This window comes from Vombatus ursinus, unplaced genomic scaffold (genome assembly GCF_900497805.2).
Source record: "Vombatus ursinus unplaced genomic scaffold, bare-nosed wombat genome assembly UNPS02014813.1, whole genome shotgun sequence".
NCBI lineage: Eukaryota > Metazoa > Chordata > Mammalia > Diprotodontia > Vombatidae > Vombatus > Vombatus ursinus.
This window is the reverse complement of record NW_020954591.1, coordinates 4,278,914-4,303,725: the sequence shown is the minus strand read 5'-3', so window position 1 is coordinate 4,303,725 and position 24,812 is coordinate 4,278,914. Positions and strand designations below refer to the sequence as shown.

Here is a 24,812-nt window from a genome sequence, read left to right as displayed (position 1 = left end):
GAAAATATTAGTGTGTGTGTGTGTGTGTGTATATAATATAATATAATTGAATTGGAAATATAAATAGTTTGGAGCCAAGATAGTGGAGAAAAGGTAGGGACTAGCCTCAGTTCTTCCAAATATTCCTCCAAACAACTTTAAATGATGCCTCAAAATGAATTCTGGAGTGGCAAAACCCACAAAGGGACAGGGTGAAATAATTTTCCAGCCCAAGATACCTTAGAAGGTGGCAGGAAAGGTGTCACACTGAGGTGAGAGAGGAGTGCATTTCAGCACAGGCAACACCTTAACAAGCCAGCAGCAGGTCATGGAGTCAAACTAATTGGCAGCAGCTACTTCCAGATCTCTCAGCCCACAGATGGTAAGAAGGTCAGACAACTCATCAAAAGGAGATTACAGAGGTACTTTTACTGACATTGGGTGCCAGGCTTTGTTGCAGATCCAGGTCACAGTCCTGGGTCTTAATCCCAGGGTGAAGAGGGATCCTAGCTCATAGAACTTGCAGCTGCAGTGGAGTGGGGATCCCTGGTAATAGTTCCAGGGCAGAAAAGAGTGCTTGTGGCCTCTCACAGGCCAGAAGAGTAGTGACCACACCTCTCCTTAGATCTTACCATTGTGGAAGAACTGAAAATTTATGGACTCCTCCCTCTTCCCCCCGAACTAGCTCTGAATACAGCGGCACCAAAAACCTAAAGCTTGGAACAGTGCCTCCTTTACTCTGGGAGCAGAGTTAAAAGCTAAAAGTCAAGAAATAGGCTGGACAAATGAGCAAACACCAAAAAAAGAACTGTAGAAGGTAATTATGGTGACAGGGAAAATCAAAACATAAACTCTGAAGAAGACAACAACGTTAAAACTGCTACATCCAGAGCTTCAAAGAAAAATACGAATTGATCTCAGGCCATGAAAGAACTTAAAAAGCATTTTAAAAATTAAGTAAGAGAGGTAGATGAAAAATTGGGGAGAGAAGTGAAAATGATGCAAGAAAATCATGAAAAAAGTGAATATCTTGGTAAAGGAGGCACAAAAAAAATACTGAAGTAAATAACACCTTGAAAAACAGAATATTTCAAATGGTAAAAAGAAGCAATAAAATCCATTGAAAAAAATAACTCCTTAAAAAGCAGAATTGGCCACATGGAAAAAGAAGTACAAAAATTCACTGAAAAGAACTCCTTAAAAAGTAGAATTGGCCAAATGGAAGAGGAAGTACAAAAAGCTCATTGAAGAAAATAGTTTCTTAAAAATGAAAATTGGTCAAATAGAAGCTAATGATTCCATGAGACATTAAGAAATGATAAAAACAAAATCAAAAGAATAAAAAATAGAAGAAAGTGGAAATACCTCATTGTAAAAAAAGCAAACTGATGTGGAAAATAGCTCCAGGAGAGATAATTTAAGAATTGTTAGACTATCTGAAAGCCAAGATTAAAAAAAAAAAAGAGCCTAGACATCTTATTTAAATATATTACCAAGGAAAACTGCCCTGATATCCTAGAACCAGAGGGGAAAATAGAAATTAAAAGTATCTATCAGTCACCTTCTGAAAGAGATCCCAATATGAACACTTCCAGGAATATTATAGCCAAATTCCATAGCTCCCAGGTCAAGGAGGAAATACTGCAAGCAGCCAGAAAAAAAAAAAACAGTTTAAATATCATGAAGTTACAACCAGGATAATGCAAAATTTAGCAACTTCTACATTAAAGTATCAGTGGTCTCGGAATATACTATTCTTGCAGGCAAAAGACTGAGGGCTGATATGACAGAAAAGGAAAAGAACAAATGTTGGAGGGGATGTGGCAAAATTCGAACACTAGTGCACTGTTGGTGGAGTTTTGAACTGATCCAGTCATTCTGGAGAGCAAGTTGTAACTATTCCCAAAGGGCTATAAAACTGTGCATACTCTTTAACCCAGCAATTCGACTTCTAGGTCTGCATCTCAAAGAGATCATAAGAATGGGAAAAAAACCCACATGTACAAAAATATTTATAGCAGCTTTTTTTTTGTGGTGGTAAAGAATTGATAATTTAGGAGATGTCCATCAATTGTGGAATGGCTGAATAAGTTGTGGCATTTGATTGGGTTGGAATGCTATTATAAGAAATGATGAGCAAGATGGGTTCAGAAAAACCTGGAAGGACTTACATGAACTGATGAAAAGTGAAATGAGCTGAACCAGAATGCTATACATAGCAACAGCAATATTATGCAGTGATCAACTGTGAATGACGTAGCTATTTTCAGCAATGTAATCCATAAGTGTTTCAAAGGACTTATGATGAAAAATTCTGTCCACCTCCAGAGAAAAAACTGATGGAGTTTAGTGCAGATAGAAACATAGTGTTTTTTAAAATTTATTTTTCTCTGTGTGTGTGTGTGTGTGTGTATGTGTGTGTGTGTGTTTTCTTTTACAACCTTACTAATATGGAAATATGTTTTGCATGAATGCACATGTATAAATTACATGATATTGTTTGTCTTCTCAGTGATGGTGGAGTAGAAAGAGGAAGAGAGAGAATTTTGAACTCAAAATTTTAAAAAACATGTTTAAAATTGTTTTTACATGAATTGGGAACAAATATTAAAAAATAGAAAAAAAAGAAAATATTTATAATAACCTTATAATACTTTTTGTAGTAGCAAATTACTGCAAACAAAGTAGATGTTGTTTGATTAGGGATGACTGGACAAATCTTGGTACATGAATACAGTAGAATATTACTACATGCATTGTAAGAAACAATGAATAAGATGACTACAGGGAAGTATAGTAAACCTTCTTTCTATGAACTGTTCCACAGTTAAGTAAGCAAATATAGGAAGCCAGTGAGTAAAGGCAAAATCACTGACCCAGGAGCTCACATTCTATTGGATAACATTCAAGCTGTATATACAGCATACAAGTAACCTTAGAAGTATAGCACTAACAGTAAGGGTTCAGGAGGATGCACCAGGAAATGCCTCTTAAAAAAGTTATGATTTGTGCTGAGTCTTGACGGAAGCCAGGAAAACCAGGGAGAACATTCCAATTGAAGAGACTTAGAATTTATGGGTATAAGAAACAACATCTTCAGTTTGGAGGTGATAGGAAGCCACTAAAGTTTATTGAGTAGGGGAGTAACATGGTCAAATCTGCACTTTTGGAAGACTACTTTGGTAGTTGAGTGAATAATGGACTGACGTGGGCTGGCAGTTGTGGCAAACATACCATCCAGCAGCCTATTGGAGATAATATGTGATGAGAACCTTTACTAGGGTTATCACTATGTGATTGGAGAGATGTTGTCAAGGTAGAAACAACAGTTTGAATATGTGAGGTGAGTGTCATTTAGGAGTAGAGGATGACTCTCAAGTAGGATCTCAAGGGACAGAAGCGGGATGTCAGAGGGGTGATGCCCTCAACAGTAATAAGGAAGTAAGAAGTGGGGGAATTATGGGGAAAGATAATGAGTTCTGTTTTGGACTTGCTGAATTTGTGTCGCCTGTTGGACATCCAGTTTCAGATAATCATTTACAAACGGCTGATAATTGAACCTATAGGAGGTTTTGAGATCACCAAATGAAATGGTATAAAGGGAGAATTGATCCTTAGGGACACCCATGAACTCTTAAATTTGGGAATGTGGAATCTAGGAAAATTCAGTGTACTCATACTCATGTACTCAGAAGTCCAGCCTGTTTTTTCATGTTATTATTTGCCTTGGGTCAGTGGTGAGTGGAAATGGAGGAATAATAGGACTATAGATTGTTAAGTGTAGGCATCGTCAGAATTTACTATTAGAAGTGTGGTGAGATTCCTTAAGTTTAGAAGGAATGGATTATTCAAGTCTTCTATTTCTTCTTCTACATCTTCCTCTTTTCATCTCTGCTTCCTTTTTCTTCCCTCACTTCCTCATTAAATTTGTTTAATATTCTGGAAACATTTATTATGTTCTTACATGCATATACTGTGCTACTAGGTATATAAAAACATTTCCTGACCTCAAAGAGTTTAATTGCTTGGGAAATTCAAAAAGATAGTTTTTGGAGCTAGGGAAATATTAGGAAGTGTGAGCATCAGGAAAAATCTCCCCATAGGAATTACCTTTTCTAGTTGAGTGTTAGAGTTGCATCTTGGTGATGGGTGTGAAGAGATAATAGCAGTCAGGTTAGGCATTAGGGCAAATAGGTCCAGTTGTCTGGAACATAGATTATGTGAATGAAAACAATATGAAGTAATCCTTGAGAGGTTAGGCTAGAGCCAGACTGAAAGGTCTTTATGTAACAAACTAAGGAGTTTGTATTTATCTTCAACATAGCAGGGAGTGACTGAAGATTCTTGACCATCGAAGTCATACCATTATTCCATTAGAAGAATATTTCATCTGTATTTTAGATGATAGATTGAAGAGGAGAGAGAGATTTGAAGGAGGTGTCCACTTACGAGCCTCATGTGTTAATCTGGGTAAGAGTAAATGAAGGCAATGAAGATGGTTCTCTAGAGAGTGGAATGAAGGGAGAAGATCAGAGGGATTTTATGGAGGTAGAATTGACAAGATCTGGCACCTGATTAGAGATGGAGGTATAGAGGATCATGAAATAAGCAGAGAGTCAAGATGATTATGAATTTGCAAACCTGAGTAATGAGGAAGATAATAGAACCCTCAAGCAGAAATCGGGAAGTTTTGAGGAGAGTTGGGTTGAGGGATACAGATAGTTCTAATTTTAACTTTTTGAATTTGGCATGTGATCTAATTAAATAATCACCTTCCTATTCCTAGAGATTTTATGATTTCTATTGTTGACAATGAGAAAAAGAGTTTTCGACCATCTATTGGGTTCCTAGCCCAGTGATAAGTGTTGTGGGAGAGATAGATAAGACACTTCCCAACTCTAGGAGGTAGACTTGATAAAACACTCAGGATTCAGTGGTGGGCTCTTCCAATCAGTCATTGACTTCCTGGGGGCCTCCTGTGTACCCATTCCTTTGTTCTCCTTGTATAACTCCTTCCTTTCTCTTTATCCTTCCCTATACCAGCAGAGAAACTTCCTGCTCTGGAAAAACTACTTTCATATATTAACATCACCATCTAGTGGTTTTTCATGATATTGTCAATGAATCTAACCATATTGTCAACAGCTATGTAATTATTGATTGCTTACTGTGTGCAAGCACTGTTAGGTGTTGTGGGAGATATAAAGAAGCTAAGAATATTCCTTGTCCTAAAAGAGCTTAAAATCCATCCATCAATTGATATCCATACATTCATACAACTTTTGGCCTAGAGGACACACCTACCAGAGGTGCTCTCATTCTGGCCTGACAAGGACTGAAGTGGGAAGTAAGGAAAGGGTCAGTCAGCCTTTTTACTGTCTCTCTGGTTCATTTTCTCTGCCCTGGAATAACTCAAGAGAAATCTCTAAAACAAATTTAAGGTGTGATTTGCATCTGTGATCTCCCCCTAAAATGGGTGATATGATCCCTTATAGAAAAGGTTCTTATTGTTCTATTGTTTTATTTTTCCACAATTGAAAATACTTAAAACACAAAAACCTCATAAGCATGCATGCATTTGCAATATAAAACATAAAACAGTAACCCACCATAAGCATCATGTATTCCCTAAAGGTAAGAACAACTTTTTGGTATTGCTAAAATATTTCACTTTCATCTCGGATCAGTATTGTCTGACCAGTTTCCAAAGTCAAGTTCACCTGGCCAGGCATAGCTTGGCTATCTTAGTGCTTTCAGTTGCAGCATCTCCTAAGGGTAGTGAAGGTTCTCCTTTGATAAGCTGTGCTAGAATGGGAATCACCTCTCTTTGGTCAACTGGTATTGTCCTCAGAAACTCTTAAAGTCACAAGGTAATTGCTAGGCCTGGAAATATCCATTTTTTTCGTTAGTAATTGTTGCTGGCTTATACACAGGAAAGAAGACAGGAAAAAGCAGAGGGCATTCAGGGACTCAGGCTTGCTTAAGTAGAAACACATTCTTGCTTGTCATTTGCTTGTAGCATCTTGTTGCTGGATAGGAGGGGAGAGAAATTCTGAATACACTTGAGTAACAGACGGGAGAGTGGAAGGAGGAGAGAGAGTCATAGGGCTAGGAGGCCTATTTCTTCCATTTTATCTTAAAGGACATCAAATGGGTCTTTTTACTCTATGGCTCATCATGTTCAACACAATCCCCCCCCCCCCCCCCCCCCCGGCCAACTGTGCTTTCCACTGGTGACCAATCAGGATTAGATAGGTCATCTCTTTAAAGATCAAGTCATTAGCAAACCTCAGATCACGTGGCTTGCTATGACAGCCTAGCATTTGCTTCCAAGTAAATTATGTAGAGAGTAATTACTACACAAAGTAAAAGTGGAGAGCTCATTTCAAGGGTCTATTTTCAGGTAAAATAGAGAGGAAATAAGTAATTTGGATCTTGAAAAAGGATTAGAATTTAACTAGATTGAGAAGAATAGTTGATGGGCATTATTTCAAATGAATAAACTGATTGTAATATAGAAGTGGGGAAATTGTGTAACATACTTAGGGCAGTAGAAGATATCATTTTGGCTGAATCAGTGTTTTTTGTAAGGTAAATATTGGAGATGAGGTTAGGACCAGAATATAAAGGACCTTGAAATACAGGAGAAGGATTTTGGTTTTTACGTGGCAGATAATGGTAAGTTATTAAAGATTTTGGGGTAGGAAAGTTACATTTCATTCAGATAATCCATAAATATTCATTAAACACTGATTATGAAAGTAACCCGATGCTTGGTGTTGAGTAAACAAAAATAAAAAATGTAACAGTTTCTTTCTTCAAGCAGTATATGTCCTATCTGAAATTCTGCAATTCAGATAGGGCAGATAGGAGATAGGACATTGCAGTAGTTCAGAAGAAATGTGAGATACACAGATTCAGACATCTCCAATCCAAATGTTCATGTGGACTATTTGTGCCATACCTATGGTAAAGCCTTCCTAGCTCCTGCAGGTCTGATCAGGACACGCTGTACGTTGACCCCAAAATAGTGATGTCATTTTGCTCCTCTTTAAGAATAAAGGACAGCAACCATATGTTTTATCAACAGAAATAATAGGTATATGTATATGTCTATACAAAATAAGTATAAGGTAATTTGCTGGGGAAACACTTAACAACTAGAGGGATAAGGAAAGACCTCATGTGAGAAGTACCAGTTGAGTTGAACTTTGAAGGATTCTAGGGATTTTAAGACATATTCCAGGCATGGGAGACATTCTTTGCCAAGGAAAAGGGTCATTAAGGCAAGTGTTGTTTCTGGAGTTAGTCTGGCAGTTAAATGTAGTATGGATTATCTGTAGTTAGACTGAACAATTAAGAAACTGTTTGCCATAATGTGACAAAGGCCTAGTCTAGGACAATAGTAGTGGGAATGGAAAAGAAAATTACAAAATAAAAAATTCATAGTATTTCTGATTTGTTGAATGTGGAGGTCAGGGAAAAAGATTCAATAATGGTTCTAAGGCTTTGAACCTAAGATACTAACAGAAATATGGAAGTGAGGAGACAGAAATAATTTCAGAGTAAGGTATAGTTTTAGACATTTTTTGAATATCTTTAGGGTATTTAACGCTATATTGCTTCTTATACCTTGGTATTTCCACTGTGGACCCAAAGAAATTAAGCTCTAGGAGAGAGGTTACCTATCTCTGTTGTAAATTATAATGATGTACCTTAAAAAGTAATTAACTTGCAATGTATCAAGCAGTGTATTTTTAGATTTTTAAGTAAATTACCGGGGGACACACTGATCAGATCACAGAAGATTGAAAGACCTCTATACTTTCTTCTTAATTCTTGTTCCTGCCTTTCTATAATTAGACAACCACATGAAAAGAGATTGGCATTACTTCTTTGCTAAATAGAAAATGACACATCGAATCAAATAAAATTGAAGAACTCAGAGAAGAAAGAGGAGAATGTAGATTGCAAAAGGAGGAGATTTAAACTGTAGCTGTTTTAAACTAGAGGAGTAAAGAAAGCAGCCTTAGGCTGCAGAAAGGTCTTTTTCATTTAACCTTTACTTCCTTTTTTCACAAGTCACTATAGTTCTGAATAGTGCTTCTGTGAATTGTTTTGGGAGATGTTTTATTTCAAAGACTTATTTTTTGTTCTGCTAACTCAAAGGGTAGTATATGTTTTAGGAGGCTGATTTTTCATAATATAAAATTAGCAACCATTTATAAAAATATTATATATGAACTAAAAATCATGAAGATCTTTCAGTAAATATTTTAAGTCTTTCATATAAAAAAGATAGTGCCCATTTATTTATCATTAGGAAATGGACTTTGAGAGTGTTTTTGTTTTGTTTTTAATAGTGGAATTTGGTTTGCTCTTCCAGGTTTGCTTGGTCTGTAGAGGGCAGAATCAGATCAGGGAATAATGTGCAGTCCAGTTTGACTGTTTTAAAAAAAAAGGTAGTAGTGAGAAACAAGCCTATAAAAATAAGTTCAAGCCAGATTATGAAGCACCTTGAATGCCAGACTAAGGATTTTTCAAAAATATTTGGTACCTAGTAGAGGACACGGTCCTGTTTTTATGTAGAGGAATGATATCATTAGACTTGTCCATTAGGAAGATGTGAAAGATATGTTGGAAAGGCGGGGATTGGGGTTGAGGATGGGTGTGGGTGGGAGGGACAAGGAACAGGAGAAGGAGTAAAATCTGCCAGGATCTATATTACAGTCTTGACTTGTTACACAAGTACTTTTGTCTTTTTAAGACTCGCTTACAACCTGGTTCTCTTTAGTACCCTTTGCAAGTATAGGAGGAAAGGATTTTGTGGTCAGAATTGGGAACTTATATTTGTGAGTCAGCAATAGAGTGCTAGTGCTCTTTTGATAATTAAAACAAAAAAATCCCCTGTAACAAAACAGTATAATACAATATGATAATGGATGTATACATGAATACAACATATGAAGACTAGGAAATAAAGTGCTTCCATGCCCTAATGCTCAGCTGAGTGCACATGTAGCTTAAATAACAAATCTTCTACAAACAGTCTCCTTTTAACAGGGCAGAATGGAAAGAGACTTGAGGCAAATGCTGGTTTCCTCAGTAGCTGCATCGTTGTGACTCAGAATAGATGGCAGCAACCATGATTAAGGTACAAGCCTCTTTGAGGGGGCCATTTCTTTGGTCTGGCGAGAGGAAGATAACACCATGAGAGTTCACATGATTCCATCATTCATAAATGGAAGTGGTCCTGCCTAGGTTACTGATGTGTGTCCTCTGCAGAGGCTACTCCAATATTAAGAAGACTAGGTAGCTAGTTTCAGGCTTTTCATACTTAGCTGAATGGAAGGCAGGGAATATATCCTATCAAATGTACCTTTTTAAAACAAAATAGTATTTTATCTTTTCCCAATTTCATGTAAAAACAATTTTTAACGTTTGTTTTTTAAAATTTTGAGTTCTAAATTCTCTCCCTCCCACCACCTTCCGTGAGTCACTAAACAACTTGCTATAGGTTATATGTGTGTAATCATGCAAAACATATTTCCATATTAGTCATGTTGTGAAAGAAAACACAGACACCCACCCCCCAATGAAAAAAATGAAGTGAAAAATAGTATGCTTTGATTTGCATTTAGGTTCCCTCAGTTCTTTCTCTCGAGGTAGATAGCATTTTTCATCATGAGTCCTTTGGAATTGTCTTGGATCATTGTATTGCTGAGAATAACTCAGTCATTCACAGTTGATCATCATAAAATACTGCTGATACTCTTTTCAGTGTTATGGTTCTGCTCACTTGAGTTCCCCTTCATTTAAGTTCAAATTTTTCTGAAAGCATCCTGCTTATCATTTCTTGTAGCACAGTAGTATTCCTTCATAATCAGATACCGCAACTTGTTTAGCCATTCATTCCCCAATTGATGGGCATCAAATGTGTCTGAAATAAAATCTCATTTGTTAATGTTCTACAGTTTTGATCACTGTACTTTTTTATTTTATTAAAAGTGTGCAAAAGATACTGAAGGAAGCCATAGGACAATTTGATTATTTTTGGACGCCAAAACCTTTTGAGTGTTTAAATACTTAGGGAAAGAAGGTCTTATTAGAGGCTGAAGGCGTGTAGTTTATAATATGTGCCTGAGGTTGAGGACACTGATTTTGTCACTGGATGATTCTCTTCAGTGTTTGTACTGCCCTGCCTGCTTGCTTCCATAACCACAGATAGACAAAACACTTAGCTCTTCTGTGATCACTTCCTCATTATGTGAATACAAAATACAACCCAACTATTGGATATCAGCATGCTCTGAATGGATTACAGAACAAACTGTAGAGAACTTAACCTACAAGGAAGGGAATCTACAGGAACTTTAAGGATTCAGTAACTGCATCAATTCCTTAGTTCACTGTGTTGAAGACTTTTTTTCATTTCACATTTATATGGCACCTTAAGTTGTTGTTGTTGTTGTTGTTCTTCTTCTTCTTCTTATTTTATATGTGGGGAATCTGAGGCAGACAGATTTATTGACTTATTCAGGGTCACACAATTATTAAGTGTCTGAGGTTGAATTTGAACCTCGGTCTTCTTGACTCCAGTGTAACATGCTATCCACTGTACCACTTAACTTCCTCTAAGCTTTCATCACCTTTATCTGGGAGCTACTCTCACACTTGATCTTAACCTAATCCTTCACCCTGGGTCAGGCCCACCATTTGCCTGCTCTTCTCTTATTTCTTAGCAGTAGAATTTGACTGAAGGAATTCGTGAGAAACATGCCATGTTCACTACGAACATTGGGCCTTCACTGATGCTTCCTGTCTCTTTTTGGCAGCTAGGTGGCAGTGTGTAGAGTGCTTTCTAGCACTCTAGCACTAGCCTGAATTTTACTGAATCAGACACTTCATTAGCATTGTGATCTTGGACAAGTCACTTAATCTCGCTCAGCCTACATTTTCTCATTTGTAAAATGGGCATAATATTAGCACCTCCCTCACAGCGTTGTTGAGATTACACATAAATTTGTATTCAAAGTACTATAATCATCATCTCCATCTACCTCTTACCTTCCTCACTCTACCATATCTACTTCTTAGGTTACACTCAGATTACTTAGCCCACAGATGGGGAACCTGCAGCCCCAAAGCCACACATGGCCTTCTAGCTCCTTGGGGGCGGCCCTTTGACTGAATCCAAACTTCACAGAATAAATCCCCTTGATAAAAGGATTTGTTCTGTAAAACTTGGACTTTGGAGGTGGAAATCCTGGGTTCTAGTTCCTGCTCTCTAATTTATAAAAGCTATGGTCATAAGCAAATCTTTTTACCTCTCTGAACCTATTTCCTCATTTGTTAAATGGGTACACTTCTTACCATATTCTTCCTTGCCCTCCTTTTTCTTTTCCTTCTTAAACCTTACAAATGTAAATATCAGTGGTTATCATTATCCTAGTCTGCCCCTTGTAGGCCATTGCTCCATAGTTCTCAACTATTTCTAATATCTCCTTTTCCTGGCCCCTTCTCCCTGTTTACAAACATGATCAGGCCTCTTTTTTCTTTTAAAAAAAGAAAAGAAAAGAAAAGAAAACCCCCACCGCTTTCTCCTAATCCGGTTACCACCTCAAGCTCTCATTCTTTCTGTCTCTTCCTTACCTTCTAAAACAGTAGTACGTGCTCACTGCCTCTATTTACTCATTATTTTTTCAACCTTCTGTAGTCTGGCTTCTCTTTCTGGGAATAATATATTTGAATGAAATCAGTGTCTCTTCAATTTGGAACTATGCCCAAAGGGTGATAAAAATGTGCATACCCTTTGACCCAGCAATAGCACTTCTGGTCTGTATCCCAAAGAGATCATACAAATGGAAAAAGGACCCACATGAACACAAATATTTATAGCAGGTCTTTCTGTGGTGGCCAAGAATTGGAAATTGATCTTCCAGTCTTCTAACTTCCCTATTTCTATTCATGGGAGTCATCCCTGTCGATTTCCTCTCCCCTTTCCTTAGGCAATTAGTTGTCTAGTCCCATTCAATCCTTCTTTGGCAATACCTCTCACATCTGTCACTTCCTTTTCATTTTCCTTGCCTCCTTATCCACCTAGATAGCCTTATAACTGGTCTCCTTATTTCCAATCTTTCTTTTCTGATCCATCTTTTATTTTACTCTTAAAGATATCTTCCTAATTTTGGATCTAATCACAGTTCTCTACAAAAATTTAAGGAAACCCCCCCCCCCCAAAACCAATGGAAGTTACTTCCTGTTGTCTATTTTGCATATTGCTTTTCATAACAGTCTTTGCTCTCTGTAATCTGACTCTAGATTGCTTTTCCAAATTTATATCATGCTGTTTTTTTCTACATACTCACTTTTTCCTGATCTTATTCTTTTACTGCCTCTTTTCATGCTAGTTTCATGTGAATTAGAATGGTTTTCTATCTCTTTCCTCTGTCAATTAAGAAAAAAAAATCTTCCTATGAGTCTCTATTTGAAAACATCTTCTGTAGAGTATTCCTTGATTCCTCCCATTTTGAAGTAACTCTTCCCTCCTTGATTTTTTTATGATACTCTGAATTATGTATGTACTTATTCATCATCTAATTAATATTATAGCTATTTGTTTTTCTTACTGTTTATTAGGTTTCAGCTACAAGACATCAGGGACTAATTTTTTTTTTAATTTTCATAATCTCAATCCTAAGGCACTGATTTTTCACGTAATAGGCCTTCAATAAAATACTTATTTAATCGAGTTGAATCTCCATTTGTCAAAATCCTGGCAATCCTTCAAAATATCATCCTCCAAGTAAACAACCTTACCTTAACCTCTCAGACCAGAAATAATCTGTCCTCTGATATCAAGTTGTTTGCCTCCAAAAACTTCTCAAAATCTTTACTGTACTCTGGAATTTTGTTTAAAAGTTTAGATTTTAAGCTTGAGAGTAGAGATTGTGATTGACTTTTGTATTACTCATAGTGGTGAACATATTGACTAGTGATTCTTTTCTATGGTTAGCAGCCCATTAATAGGAATGTAAGGTGAATTGGGGTTTGTTTCGACAGGTAGACTCCTAAATATTTTATAATGTCTACAGTAACTTTAAATGGAATTTCTGTTTCTGTCTCTTGCTGTTGGGCTTTGTTAGTAATATATAGAAATGCCAGTGATTTATGTGGATTTATTTTATATCCTGCAACTTTGCTAAAGTTGTTTATTATATCAAGTAGTTTTTTTACTTGATTCTCTAGGATTCTCTGAGTATATCATCATATCATCTCCAAAGTGATAGCTTTGTTTCTTCTTTGACTATTCTAATACCTTCAGTTTCTTTTTCTTCTTTTATTGCTAAAGGTAACATTTCTGGTACCATATTGAATAACAATGGTGATAATGGACATCCTTGCTTCACCCCTGATCTTATTGGAAATGCTTCTAGCTTATCCCCTTTACATATAATGCTGCTGAAGGTTTTAGGTAGATGCTACTTATCGTTTTAAGGAAGACTCCATTTATTCCTATGCTCTCCAGTGTTTTTAATAGGAATGGGTGTTGTATTTTGTGAAAAGCTTTTTCTGCATCGGTTGAGATAATCATGTGAAAAATTTTTTTTAATTGTACATGATGTAGACTTTGTAGGTATGGTAATTCTCCTTTAGCTGAGGTGTCTTGGACAAGTCACTGTCTAGGAGTGAAGGGAAATGGCTTCAAAATTATGATGGTGTTCACTTGTAATGCAAATCTTTACCCCTGGAGATAAATATATAGCTATGCATTCCTGTAAAAACTTAAATTTGTGGAGGCTTTGGCTTCATAAAAGGTTTGCTATGTTTAAAGAAGAATTTTTGTTTGGCATGTGCCACTAGAATAAAAATAGCCTTTCCCTTCCTCTTTCCCCTCCCCACAAATAGCTGATTCATTGTAGAAATTAAGGTCAAGCATAAGGAAATCCTGTCCATATTAGACCAGTGGTTTGAAAAGCAAATTAAGTGTCCTTTGTGGTTTGGCTGTTTTTCTATTTATGCCAGTAGCTATGTTATTTGTTACTTCAAACCAGGTGAGGAAATGAAGTTCTTAAAATTTTGGTGCCTGTAACAAAGTCCCATTTACCCCTATCACATTTGCTGGTTTAGGGCAGAAGAAAAGTTGTCAACAAGGATTTATTAAGCACTTACTGGTGGGGTACAACAGAGGCAAAAATGTAGTTCCTGCCTTGAAGGAGCTAAAATTCTTTCCCTGCTCCCCCCATGGTAAACCTGTGTATTTTATAAGATTTTGAGTTCCAAATTTTTCTCCCTCTTGCCCTCTCGTCTCTCATTCCCAAGAAAGCAAGCGATCTAATATAGGTTATACGTGCAAAATCATATTAATTACATTTCCACATTAGTCATGTTGTAAAAGAAGATCGGGAAAAAAGGGAAAAACCATGAGAAAGAAAAACCCCCAAAACAGTGAAAATAGTATGCTCCAATCTGCATTCAGACTCCATGGTTCTTTCTTTGGATATGAATAGCATTTTCTCTCATGTATCTTTTGGAATTGTCTTGGATCATTGTATTGCTGAGAAGAGCTTCATCTGTTAGAGTTGATCATTGCACAATGTTGCTGTTGCTGTGTACAGTGTTCTCCTGATTCTGCTCACTTTACTCAACATCAGTTCACGTAAGTCTTTCCAGGTTTTTCTGAAGTCTGCCTGCTCATCATTTCTTATAGCACAAGAGTATTCCATTACATTCATATACTATAAATTGTTCAGCCATTCCCAAACGTATCCTGTCAACTTCCAGTTCTTTGTCACCACAAAAAAGAGCTGCTATATTTGTACATTTGGGACATTTTAATGGAGAAAAATATGTAGAATTCATTCTCTGTGGAATGCTTTAGGTAAGATTAAAAATTAAGCTATTATTTCTAGAAGTGTGATTTTTTTTCATTTGTATCATTTTCCTAAATTGCCATTTTATTATTTTCATAGCACATAACTACTTGTTTAAATTATTACTCATTTTTTTTTATATTTTCCATATAGATACAAAAAATCCATAGGAAAATAACATTGCTTTTTTTCTCATGTTTTCAAAATTTGTCCTTCTAGGAATAGATGATTAGAAATCCTTAGTGTGGAAGTGGAGGGAGTACTTTGGTGATGATTCTTTCTTTTATTTTGACTTTCCTAGTGTTTTTTTTTGTGAATTTATTTGAAGAACTAAATTGAGATAAATCTTTTAAAAATTATTTAATCACAGAGCAGCAAGAATAATTTTCAAAGCTGCCTGATTTTTATTTCCTATCATTCTTTGTGTAGACATCTTGGAAAATAGTTATTTGAGTAACTTAATAGGTAATAAATACTGAAAAACACTTCATAAATCACAGTAAAACAAGATATTTTTAGGAAAAAAATGTGACAGATGAGGTCACCTTGTAGACACCATGTCATTTACTGAAGTTAAGCTCATATTTTCCCCTAAAAGTAATAGACAAACTCATTAGATTCAATGAAAAACAGTAAGAAAACGAAGCATCTGGCATCCAACTGCCTATTTCTGACAAGGTTAAGATCACTCAGGCTAGTAATGTTCCTGTTTTGTATACTGACATGGCCTATTGCAACAGAAACTGATGAGAACTGTTGAAAATTTACAAGCCTACTGTCCTTATAATAACATGCACAGATGTAATCAGTTATACTTTTGCTGCTGTTCGTGTTTAACTTCCCATTTAAATGAATTGGGTTAGACACTCAAGGTTCTTTAGTATTACAAATGAGCAGTATGAAATATAGAAAGGTTATAGAAAGAAGCTTTTAATTGACAGCAAAATTGGAAGCACATCCTTTAATATTAATTCCAAATTCTGTAAAAACACTAATAAAACTTAGTGTTTTAATACAGGTTTGAAAACTAGTTAAATTTTTTGGTAACTCTTTATATTCTAAAATACTTCATTAGTTATTTCTGATTAAAATCAATCTACAAATATTTTTTAGTTTTAATATGAATTTATTTTCATTGAAATACTATCAATTCTGATTATTTTCCTGACTTGATATTCTTTTGTCAAATTAAGGTAGTGTACAATTAATTTTTTCTATTTATGTAAGCATATATTTTTAAAATAGATTTTCAGCGATACCTCTCATTTAGAATTTATTTTCTGTTTACTATTACTCAAGGTTTTTGCATTGTACAATTCATAGTCTCAGGCACTCTACTAAGCACTGGGGATACAAAAAGAGACATAAGACAGTCTTTACTGTTATGGAACTCACAGTCTAATGGGGAAGACTACAAACAAATATATAAGAAAAAACAGGGAAAATGGGAAGTAATAGAGGGAAGACACTAGAGTCAAGAGGTTCGAATATACGGGCACAGAACATATGTTAGATTTAACATTTTAATTTAAGATCAGATGTACTTTGATTGCTATACAAGAAGGTAAAGGATATCATCTTCAGCCTATAAAAAAGATCTTTTCACAGTACATAGGGAAGCATCAAATATTTCTGGGTATCTTTATTACTAACCAATTTCCCCCCGTTTGTCTGATGTAAGTTAAAATTCTGTTCACTATAGTCACATGTTTCTTGTAGCTCTCTTACTTTAAAAACATACTATAAATAATCACAGATGCTTAGATACTTGCTAAAGTAAAGCTTAGTCCCTAAACCAAGTCCATAAATCAGCCAAATTCAGAGTAAAGGCTAGTGTGGACCATATGCTCTCTAGTAATTAAAGGGAAAAGTGTGTGTTGTGTGTGTGTGTGTGTGTGTGTGTGTGTGTGTGTGTGTGTGTGTACACGTATGTGTGTGTACACAAATACTTAATTTTACCTGACTTGATTTGTGGACTTGGGATAGTTTCAACAGTGTAGTTTATGTATATGTGAGATAAAAACTCTAAGGAAAATAAAAAAAATACATAGATATAAGTAGACTTTTTTTTTCATGAAATCATCAGCTAACGGTATTATACTTGGAAATTCTCAAAAAATTGCCTTGGAGACTTAGATAAGTTTTTTTTTTAAATTCATCTTACCAGGCAATATATATTTTCTTGAAAAGATGTTCTCATTGTATTTTGTATATTATACTGTAGTCCATTCTTATTTATTCTTAAAATATTTAGATTATGCTTATTTGAAAATTTTAATCAAATCATTTTTAGTTGATATTTTTCTAGTAGTTGGGGCCAAAAGTTATATCATGAACTCCTAGTAATGACTGTGGTTTCTTTTAAGCACTGACAGTTATAGTACCCTCACCTCCTCAAATCCTCTTTATGAATGGAGTAAAGGAACCAGTCAGAGAAGATTGTGTGCGTGTAGTGTTCTGGAGCTAATGGAATAGCCATTTATCAGGATTTCTAACTTCATGGATGTTCCCAAATATCCTGGCAATTTGAGTGGTTCAATGGCATGGACTTGTCGGAAGTTAGCTACTTTGAGGAGTCATAGGATTCTGGTTTGAGTCTTGGCGTGACACTTATTTTCCCACCCCTCCTTCCGCTTCCCCAAGTACATCTTTGAACCTTAGTTTCTTCATTTGTCAAATGGGGTAATCATTCTTATCCTGCCTGCCTTACAGAGTGGTTGTGAGGAAAATGTTTTATGAACAAAATATATATGCAATTGTGAGGTGCTATTAGTAATTTTTTTTTGATTTACATAGTATAAAAATTACAGAAGCAAGAATGAAAATATCTTTTTCCACGTGTAAGGCTTAGTTACTGAATACAGATGTTATTTATTGTTCATTGTGTCCAATATAAACTGGATCTGGTGAGAGCCTCAACTGAAAGGCACAAATAGAGAGAAGTATAAAAATAGAACTATTTTTCTTGATTTCATTTCTAATGACAAGGACTATAGTCAGTATTTTTTTTTATCTTAAAGAAGGAAGTATTGGCCATTTAGAGAAGAATTTTTTTCATATTTTAGTTTATCAATATAAGATTTTTAAGTTACAGTATTTGATGCTCTACTATCAGTGAGTATGTTATTGGGGTATTGCTGGGGTTTTTGTTTTTGTTTTGTGAAGAGTTCTTATAAAGAAATTAAAAATAGTAAATAAATGCATGGAACTTATAGCTGAATATCAGCAAAGAAGTTTTTAAGCTGCTTTTTCTTGATTTAAATAATATAGAGTGTTTTCTTATGCAGTTGTCATAATATTGTAATAAGACACAAACCTAGAATATATGTAAAAAGGTAAGATTTTTAAAAGATAAGGTTGATGCTATGTTTTTTTATCTTCTTGTCACCATCACTAGGGCCATTTCAATTCCTGTATTCCTTTATATGAGGAGTTCTTAACCTGTTTTTTTTTTTGCTTTATGTATCCCTTCTTAGTCTGGCAAAGCCTATGGAAGCCTTTTCAGAATAATGTTTTTAAGTGAATAAAATGCAAAGAATTGCAAAAGAAAATAATTGTATTGAAATCAATTTATGAAGATATTAAAAAAAAAAACCTGGACTCCAGGTTAAGAACACCTGCTTTAGAATATTGCTTATCCAGCATTATCATAGCATTTAAAATGTTATACTATTAGTTGTCTAAATATTTTGTTTGCTGCTTCACACATAGAAGTTTTTTTAGTATTTTGGTGTGTATGAATGAATGAATGATAGTATTATATGAATTAATTTGATGTAAAATTATACAAATTCATATATAATTAGGTGTATATCTAATTAAAATCCAACAGACTTTCCAATTAAAATAAAGGAATAAGTAAAATAAATTTAATTCTTTCTCTCCTTTTAGTCCCTTTTTAAATAGAAATTTGTTTTTGTTGTGGTAACTAGTTTTGGCTTCACATAGACATTGTTGTCATGACTGAGCATAAGCATTGAAGTAACCTTTTTTTAAGTTAAAATATGTCCTTTCTCTCTCCCTCAATAACTTAATTATCACTTTTCTGCAAAGTTAACCTAATTTATTCCTTAAAATGCCCTGCAACACTAGAATCACTGTTTTCTGCTTCAGTGAAGAGGGGAATAGACAGCATAACAGAGATTGTGGCAGCAATAGCAGGAAATACATACCCTACATCAGCATTGTTGTTCCACTAATCATTCTCTTTTTTGTTTTCACTGCATGCCTAATTCCTTAAACTGATTTCTCTAACTGTGCTTCCTTGCTAGCAGGAGAAAAAGGTAGATGAATTGTTGCTGTTGTTGTCCTCTCTTCCTTTCAGAATTCTGGTGTTGTCACTGCTGCTTCTTTCTCTCAATCTCTTTTGTGTCTCTTTCTTTCTTTATGCTTGCTAGTATCATATCCTCATACTTTGTTTGATTCCCTCCCTCACTACCCAAAGCCCTATACTTTATAATTTAGAAATCTAGATTTCTATCAAAATGCATTCACTGGTGATTCTAACACTTTTTGGCTTGGTGATGGAATTGAGGTGGGAATAGTATAATACCTATCACGAAGATTGTGTACCTTTTGGTTTTACACTTAGATTCTCTACTATCAATCAATTCATGCTTTTTGACAATAAAAGCTATGTTAAATTGTTTTATATAATAGTTACTTTATCTACGTGGACGATAGATATTAAAGAAACTTTAGTTATTTATGGGACGAATCACAAGAATTCTTTGTTTCTAGCAAATTGTGGCCAAATTTCATGTTAGTTTTTTTTTAATCTTATTTATGAGGTGTAATTGTAAAGTCAGAATTGCAGTTACTGCAATAGTCCAAGTAAGTGGTGAAGTTCTACAGGTAGGATATGGCTATATAAGTGGAAAGTGGAGAGAAGGGGAATATGTGAGAGACGTTGTGAAGTTACAAATGACCAGATTTGTCAATGGGATGGATATATGTAATGACTGAGGAGTGGAGGATGACACCAAGGTTGTGGGTCTGAGTGACTGGGAGGATAGTGGTACCCTAGGGAGTAATAGGGAATTTCAGAAGGAGGGAGGTTTTTCAGGGAAAGATGAGTTTGAGATACCTACATGACATTCAGTTTCAGGTATTCAAGAAGAATTTGAAAACCCATAGTCTCAACTAAGAGACTGTGGCTAAATATATAGCTCTGCGAATTATTTGCATAGAGATGATAATTAAACCGTGGTAGCTGATGATATCACCAAGTAAAGTAGTACAGACTGAAAAGAGGAGTCCAAGGACAAAGACTTGGGTTTTATAAATTTGAAGGTATCTTTTTTTTCCCCCAGGTTGTTGATAAAAATATTTAAATAGCACAGAGTTAAGCATATGTCTAGGATACGCCTCTGGACATCACCTGACAAATTGACCTTCAATCATTAACGGTTTCTTTTTGACTTTTGACTGTTCAGCTAGTTTGATTTATTATTGTCTAATTCATTTCCAGTTTGTCTAGAATGTTGAATGTGTGAAGGGGGCATAATGTGTTTTCAATCTAGAAAAGTAGATTGAAAAAGTTAAAAGATAGTGGATGATAGCTTGAGAGTGTGACAGGATTAAACAAAGTTTTAAAAAAAATTTTTTTTTAAGAACAGGCAGACCTGTTCGTGTTTTTGGTCCATTTTTGGAAATGGACATAGTTGATAAGCAGAAATTTTAGATAAGAAAAAGAATTGAAGGAGACAAGTTCTCAGAGAGCTTTGGAGATAATGAGAGGAAGGACACAACTAGAGGATTAAGATTTGGCAGTAGGAAGTATACCTCTTCATTAGAGAAGGGAGCAAAGGAAAACATAGTAGGGGATTATGTTGAGAAATTTTGAGATGTGTAGTGAGGAAGAAGAAGGAACTCAAATTGCATAGTCTCTCTTTTCAGTGAGGTAGGAAGCAAGACTGCTAAGAGAGCACTAGGTTCCTTCAGACCCCCAATTCCCATTTTTTCAGCTTCATTTTATGTGTTGACTTCCCTTCCATTTGATTGTGAGCTGTTTGAGGGCAGGAACTGTCATGCCTTTCTTTGTATCCCTAGAGCTTAGAACAGTGCCTTGCAAGTAGCAGGTACTTATTAAATATTTATTGACTATGAGAGACTCTTAAAAGGAGAGATGAGTGTCTGTATACATATTAGAGAGAATATGCTCAAGTCTTCTTAGTAAACAAATTTTAAAAAGTTAAGAATCCCTAACTTTGGACAAAGAGCCTTGGATTTAGTGTCAGAGATCCTGGGGTCCTGGCACTAGCATTTGTTATCTGTGTGACTGTGGACAATTAGGCTCTCCATTTCTCAGTTACCTCATCTATGAAATTATGGGATTAGATTGCAAGATTTTCAAGGCTCCATCCAACTTTAAATCTGTGATCAATTTCATAAGAATTATCTATTACATACATTTCTGTACCCTTACCTGTGGGTGCTCTGCCTAAAGGAATATAAATTTTGATTGGTAAAACCTCACACGATATTTTGGGTTTTGTGGACTAGATTTCCTTTTTAAGGACCATACCTTAAACCCAAATTACTCTGGCTCTCATTGATTGGCTAACAATAGGTTCCAGCCCAAGCCTCTCTTGGTCATTGTTTGGGTTCTACTGCCTCAGAGGGAGTGTAAATAGCAATTGTTTTTGTTCTGGACAGAAACCTTGAGGGTCTTCCCCTCCCAGCTTTTTTTTTTTTTTTTTTTGAGAGATAAAAGAAGCCATTTTTTGCCTCATTTTTTTCCTAGCCTTAATCACTGAATGGGCCTTGTCTAAGACAAACTGAGACCTGAGAAAGAGACCAAGGTCTCTGACATCTTACTCCATATATCAGGATTAAGTCAAAATGGGTACAGGATTTAAATACAAAGGATGATACTATAAGCAAATTAGAAGAGCAAGGAATAGTTTGCCTGTTCAGATCTATGAAGAACAGAAGAATTTATGACCAAAGAAGAGATAGAAAACATTATGAAATGTAAAATGGATAATTTTTGATTATGTTAAATTAAAAAGTTTTTGCATGAACAAAGCCAATGCAACCAATATTAGAAGGGAAGCAGAAAGCTGGGAAACAATTTTTATAGCCAGTGTCTCTGATAAAGGCCTCATTTCTAAAATATAGAGACAACTGAGTCAAATTTGTAAGAATACAAGTCATTCCTCAATTGATAAGTGGTCAAAGGATATGAACTGGCAGTTTTCAGATGAAGAAATTAAAGCTCTCTATGGTCATATAAAAAATGCTGTAAATCACTGTTGATTAGAGAAATGAAAATCAAAACAACTCTGGGTCACCACTTCACACCTATCAGATTGGCTAACATGACAAAACAGGAAAGTGATAAATGTTGGAAAAGATATGGGAAAATTGGAACCCTAGTACATTATTGGTGGAGTTGTGAACTGATCCAACCATTCTGGAGAGCAATTTGATATGCCCAAAGGTTTATCAAACTGTGCATACCCTTTGACCCCGCAATACCCCTTCGAGGGCTGTATCCCAAAGAGATCATAAAAATAGGAAAAGGACCCACATGTACAAAAATATTTATAGCAGCTGTTTTTGTGGTGGCCAAGAATTGGAAATGAGAGGATGCCCATCAACTGGGGAATGACTAAACAAGTTGTAGTATGTGAACGTAATAGAATGTGCGATAAGAAATGATGAGCAGGTAGACTTCACAAAAACCTGGAAAGACATGAACTGATGCTGAGTAAAGTGAGCAGAACCAGGAGAACATTGTACAAAATAACAGTAACATTGGGTGATGACCAGCTTTAATAGACTTAGCTCTTCTCAGCAATACAATGATCTAAAACAGTTGCCAAAGACTCATGATGGAAAATGCTATCCACATCCAGAGAAAGAACTATGGAGTCTGAATGCAAATGGAAACATACTATTTTTCCTTTTCTTTTGCTTTTTTTTCTTTCTTGCGGTTTTACCCTTTGGTTCTAATTCTTCTTTACAACATGACTAATGTAGAAATAAGTTTAATATGATTGTACATATATATCCTATATTAGATTACATGCCATCTTGGGAGGGAGGAGGAGGAGAGGGAAGGGGAGAAAATTTGGAACTCAAAATCTTATAGAAGTGAATACTGTAAACTAAAAATAAATAAATAAATAACTTAAAAACAAAGGCCAAGGTCTTACACTATGTCCCAGGCCATCTCCAGTCATCCTGATCTATATTTTGCCACTGGACCCATTCTCTCTGGAGGAGAAAATGATGCTGGTGACTTTGCACAGCCCTACCTCACTTAAATCTAATTGATCAGAAAGTCATGACATCCCCTTCCTGATGTCATTGGTCCTCTTAGAGAATGAAGGACAAACAACAATAACAACTAATTCATTGACTCAAATTTTTCCACCAACCTTGTTCTAATCTAATATAAACATTTTTTAACTTGTAAATGTAAGTTTATTGTTACATACGTTTTAATATCTTGATCAAAAACCTTTATTGTATTTGAATGTTTTGGTTGTGTCTCTCACATGGTTCAATTTTTTAAAAAAAATTATAACTTGATAGACTTTTAGAAAATAATAGTGAAATATCAGGAATTTAGTCGTAACTGTGATAGTAAAGATAACACTAATATAATAATTTCTGATAAACTGCTATGAAAAAGTATTATAAATGATATTTCCTAATGCTTTTAAAAGCATCAATTTTCTTGCCCAGCTGATGCACTAAGTAAATATTTTCTATGTAATTAGATATTTATCTTGCAGAATATTTCTATGTCTTTTAAAAAAGTAATTTGTAGGCATATATTATTGTTATTTGCTACTTATTATTTTTTTAATTCTTATAATTTTTATTTCATTGTTATATTCTAGTCAGTGACTTTCTGGAAAATGTTTAACAATTGGCTCTGATGGAAAAAAAAGGCCCACAACACATTTTTACTTTTAATCTACATTATTTGCATTTTCTCTGTCACTTTCTTAAGTCTAGACAATAAACAAAATAGCAAATCATGCTCTTATTTGTAATGTTTGCAATTTTCTGAGATATAAATGCTCACATTGAAAACTTAATAGTCAGCTCTCAGGAGTTGTTTTGAGTCGGATCCTGCCTATTCTTCCTTCTAATATATTAAAGTATTGAAATATTCAAATGTATATAAATCACTGGTATAATTTATTTAGATTTCTTAAACATTTTATATCCACTTCTTTGAATACAGAAACTCCAGCTGCATTTCAAGAGAACGTGAAAGAAAAAGAAACACCAACACCTGGTGAAGAGATTCAGCTGGAAAGTTCAATTCCTCATACAGATTCAGGAATTGGAGAGGAGCAGATACCTAGCATCTTGAATGGAGCAGAACTAGAGACTAGCGCAGGTCCTGATGCCATGAGTGAATTATTATCTACTTTGTCTTCTGAGGTGAAAAAATCACAAGAAAGTTTAACTGAGAGCCCTAATGAAATGCTCAAGCCTGCACCGTCCATATCTAGCATCAGCCAAACCAAAGGCATTAATGTCAAGGAAATACTAAAGAGCCTTGTGGCTGCCCCAGTCGAAATTCCAGAATGTGGTCCTGACCCTATCCCTTACCCAGATCCTGCATTGAAAAGAGAAGCCCATGCTATTCTTCCTATGCAGTTTCATTCCTTTGACAGGTATGTACTGAACTTGTTACTCATATTGTTATAAGTAAACATGTGTAATTAGATCATGATACTTCAAAAATATCTGGAGTCTGATATTTAAGTAGTAATTAATTAGAAATTGAATCTAATAAAAGTGTTTTGTAGTCTTTGTAGATCAGAGTACTATAATTGAGTTCAGGCCATCAAATTGAGAGGACCAACCTAATTAATTTTAGAATTTTATAGAAAGCAATTTTATAATTCAATAAATATTTATAATATGCTTAAAAATAGGAAGCAGTATGATATGAGTGAAATATATTGAACTAGACAAGAAACTTAGATT

At 35.1% G+C, this 24,812-nt stretch overlaps 1 protein-coding gene across 5 annotated transcripts in view; it reads left to right on the top strand.

The window, feature by feature from the left end:
• The window catches only part of NBEA (neurobeachin), a 769,899-nt gene that overhangs the window by 261,437 nt on the left and 483,650 nt on the right, over positions 1 to 24,812 (top strand). For all 5 annotated transcript variants that reach the window (XM_027877685.1, XM_027877686.1, XM_027877684.1 and 2 more), the window contains one exon: positions 24,058 to 24,496. In XM_027877685.1, the coding sequence (XP_027733486.1) occupies positions 24,058 to 24,496 (439 nt within the window). The remainder of the gene's footprint in view (positions 1 to 24,057; positions 24,497 to 24,812) is intronic.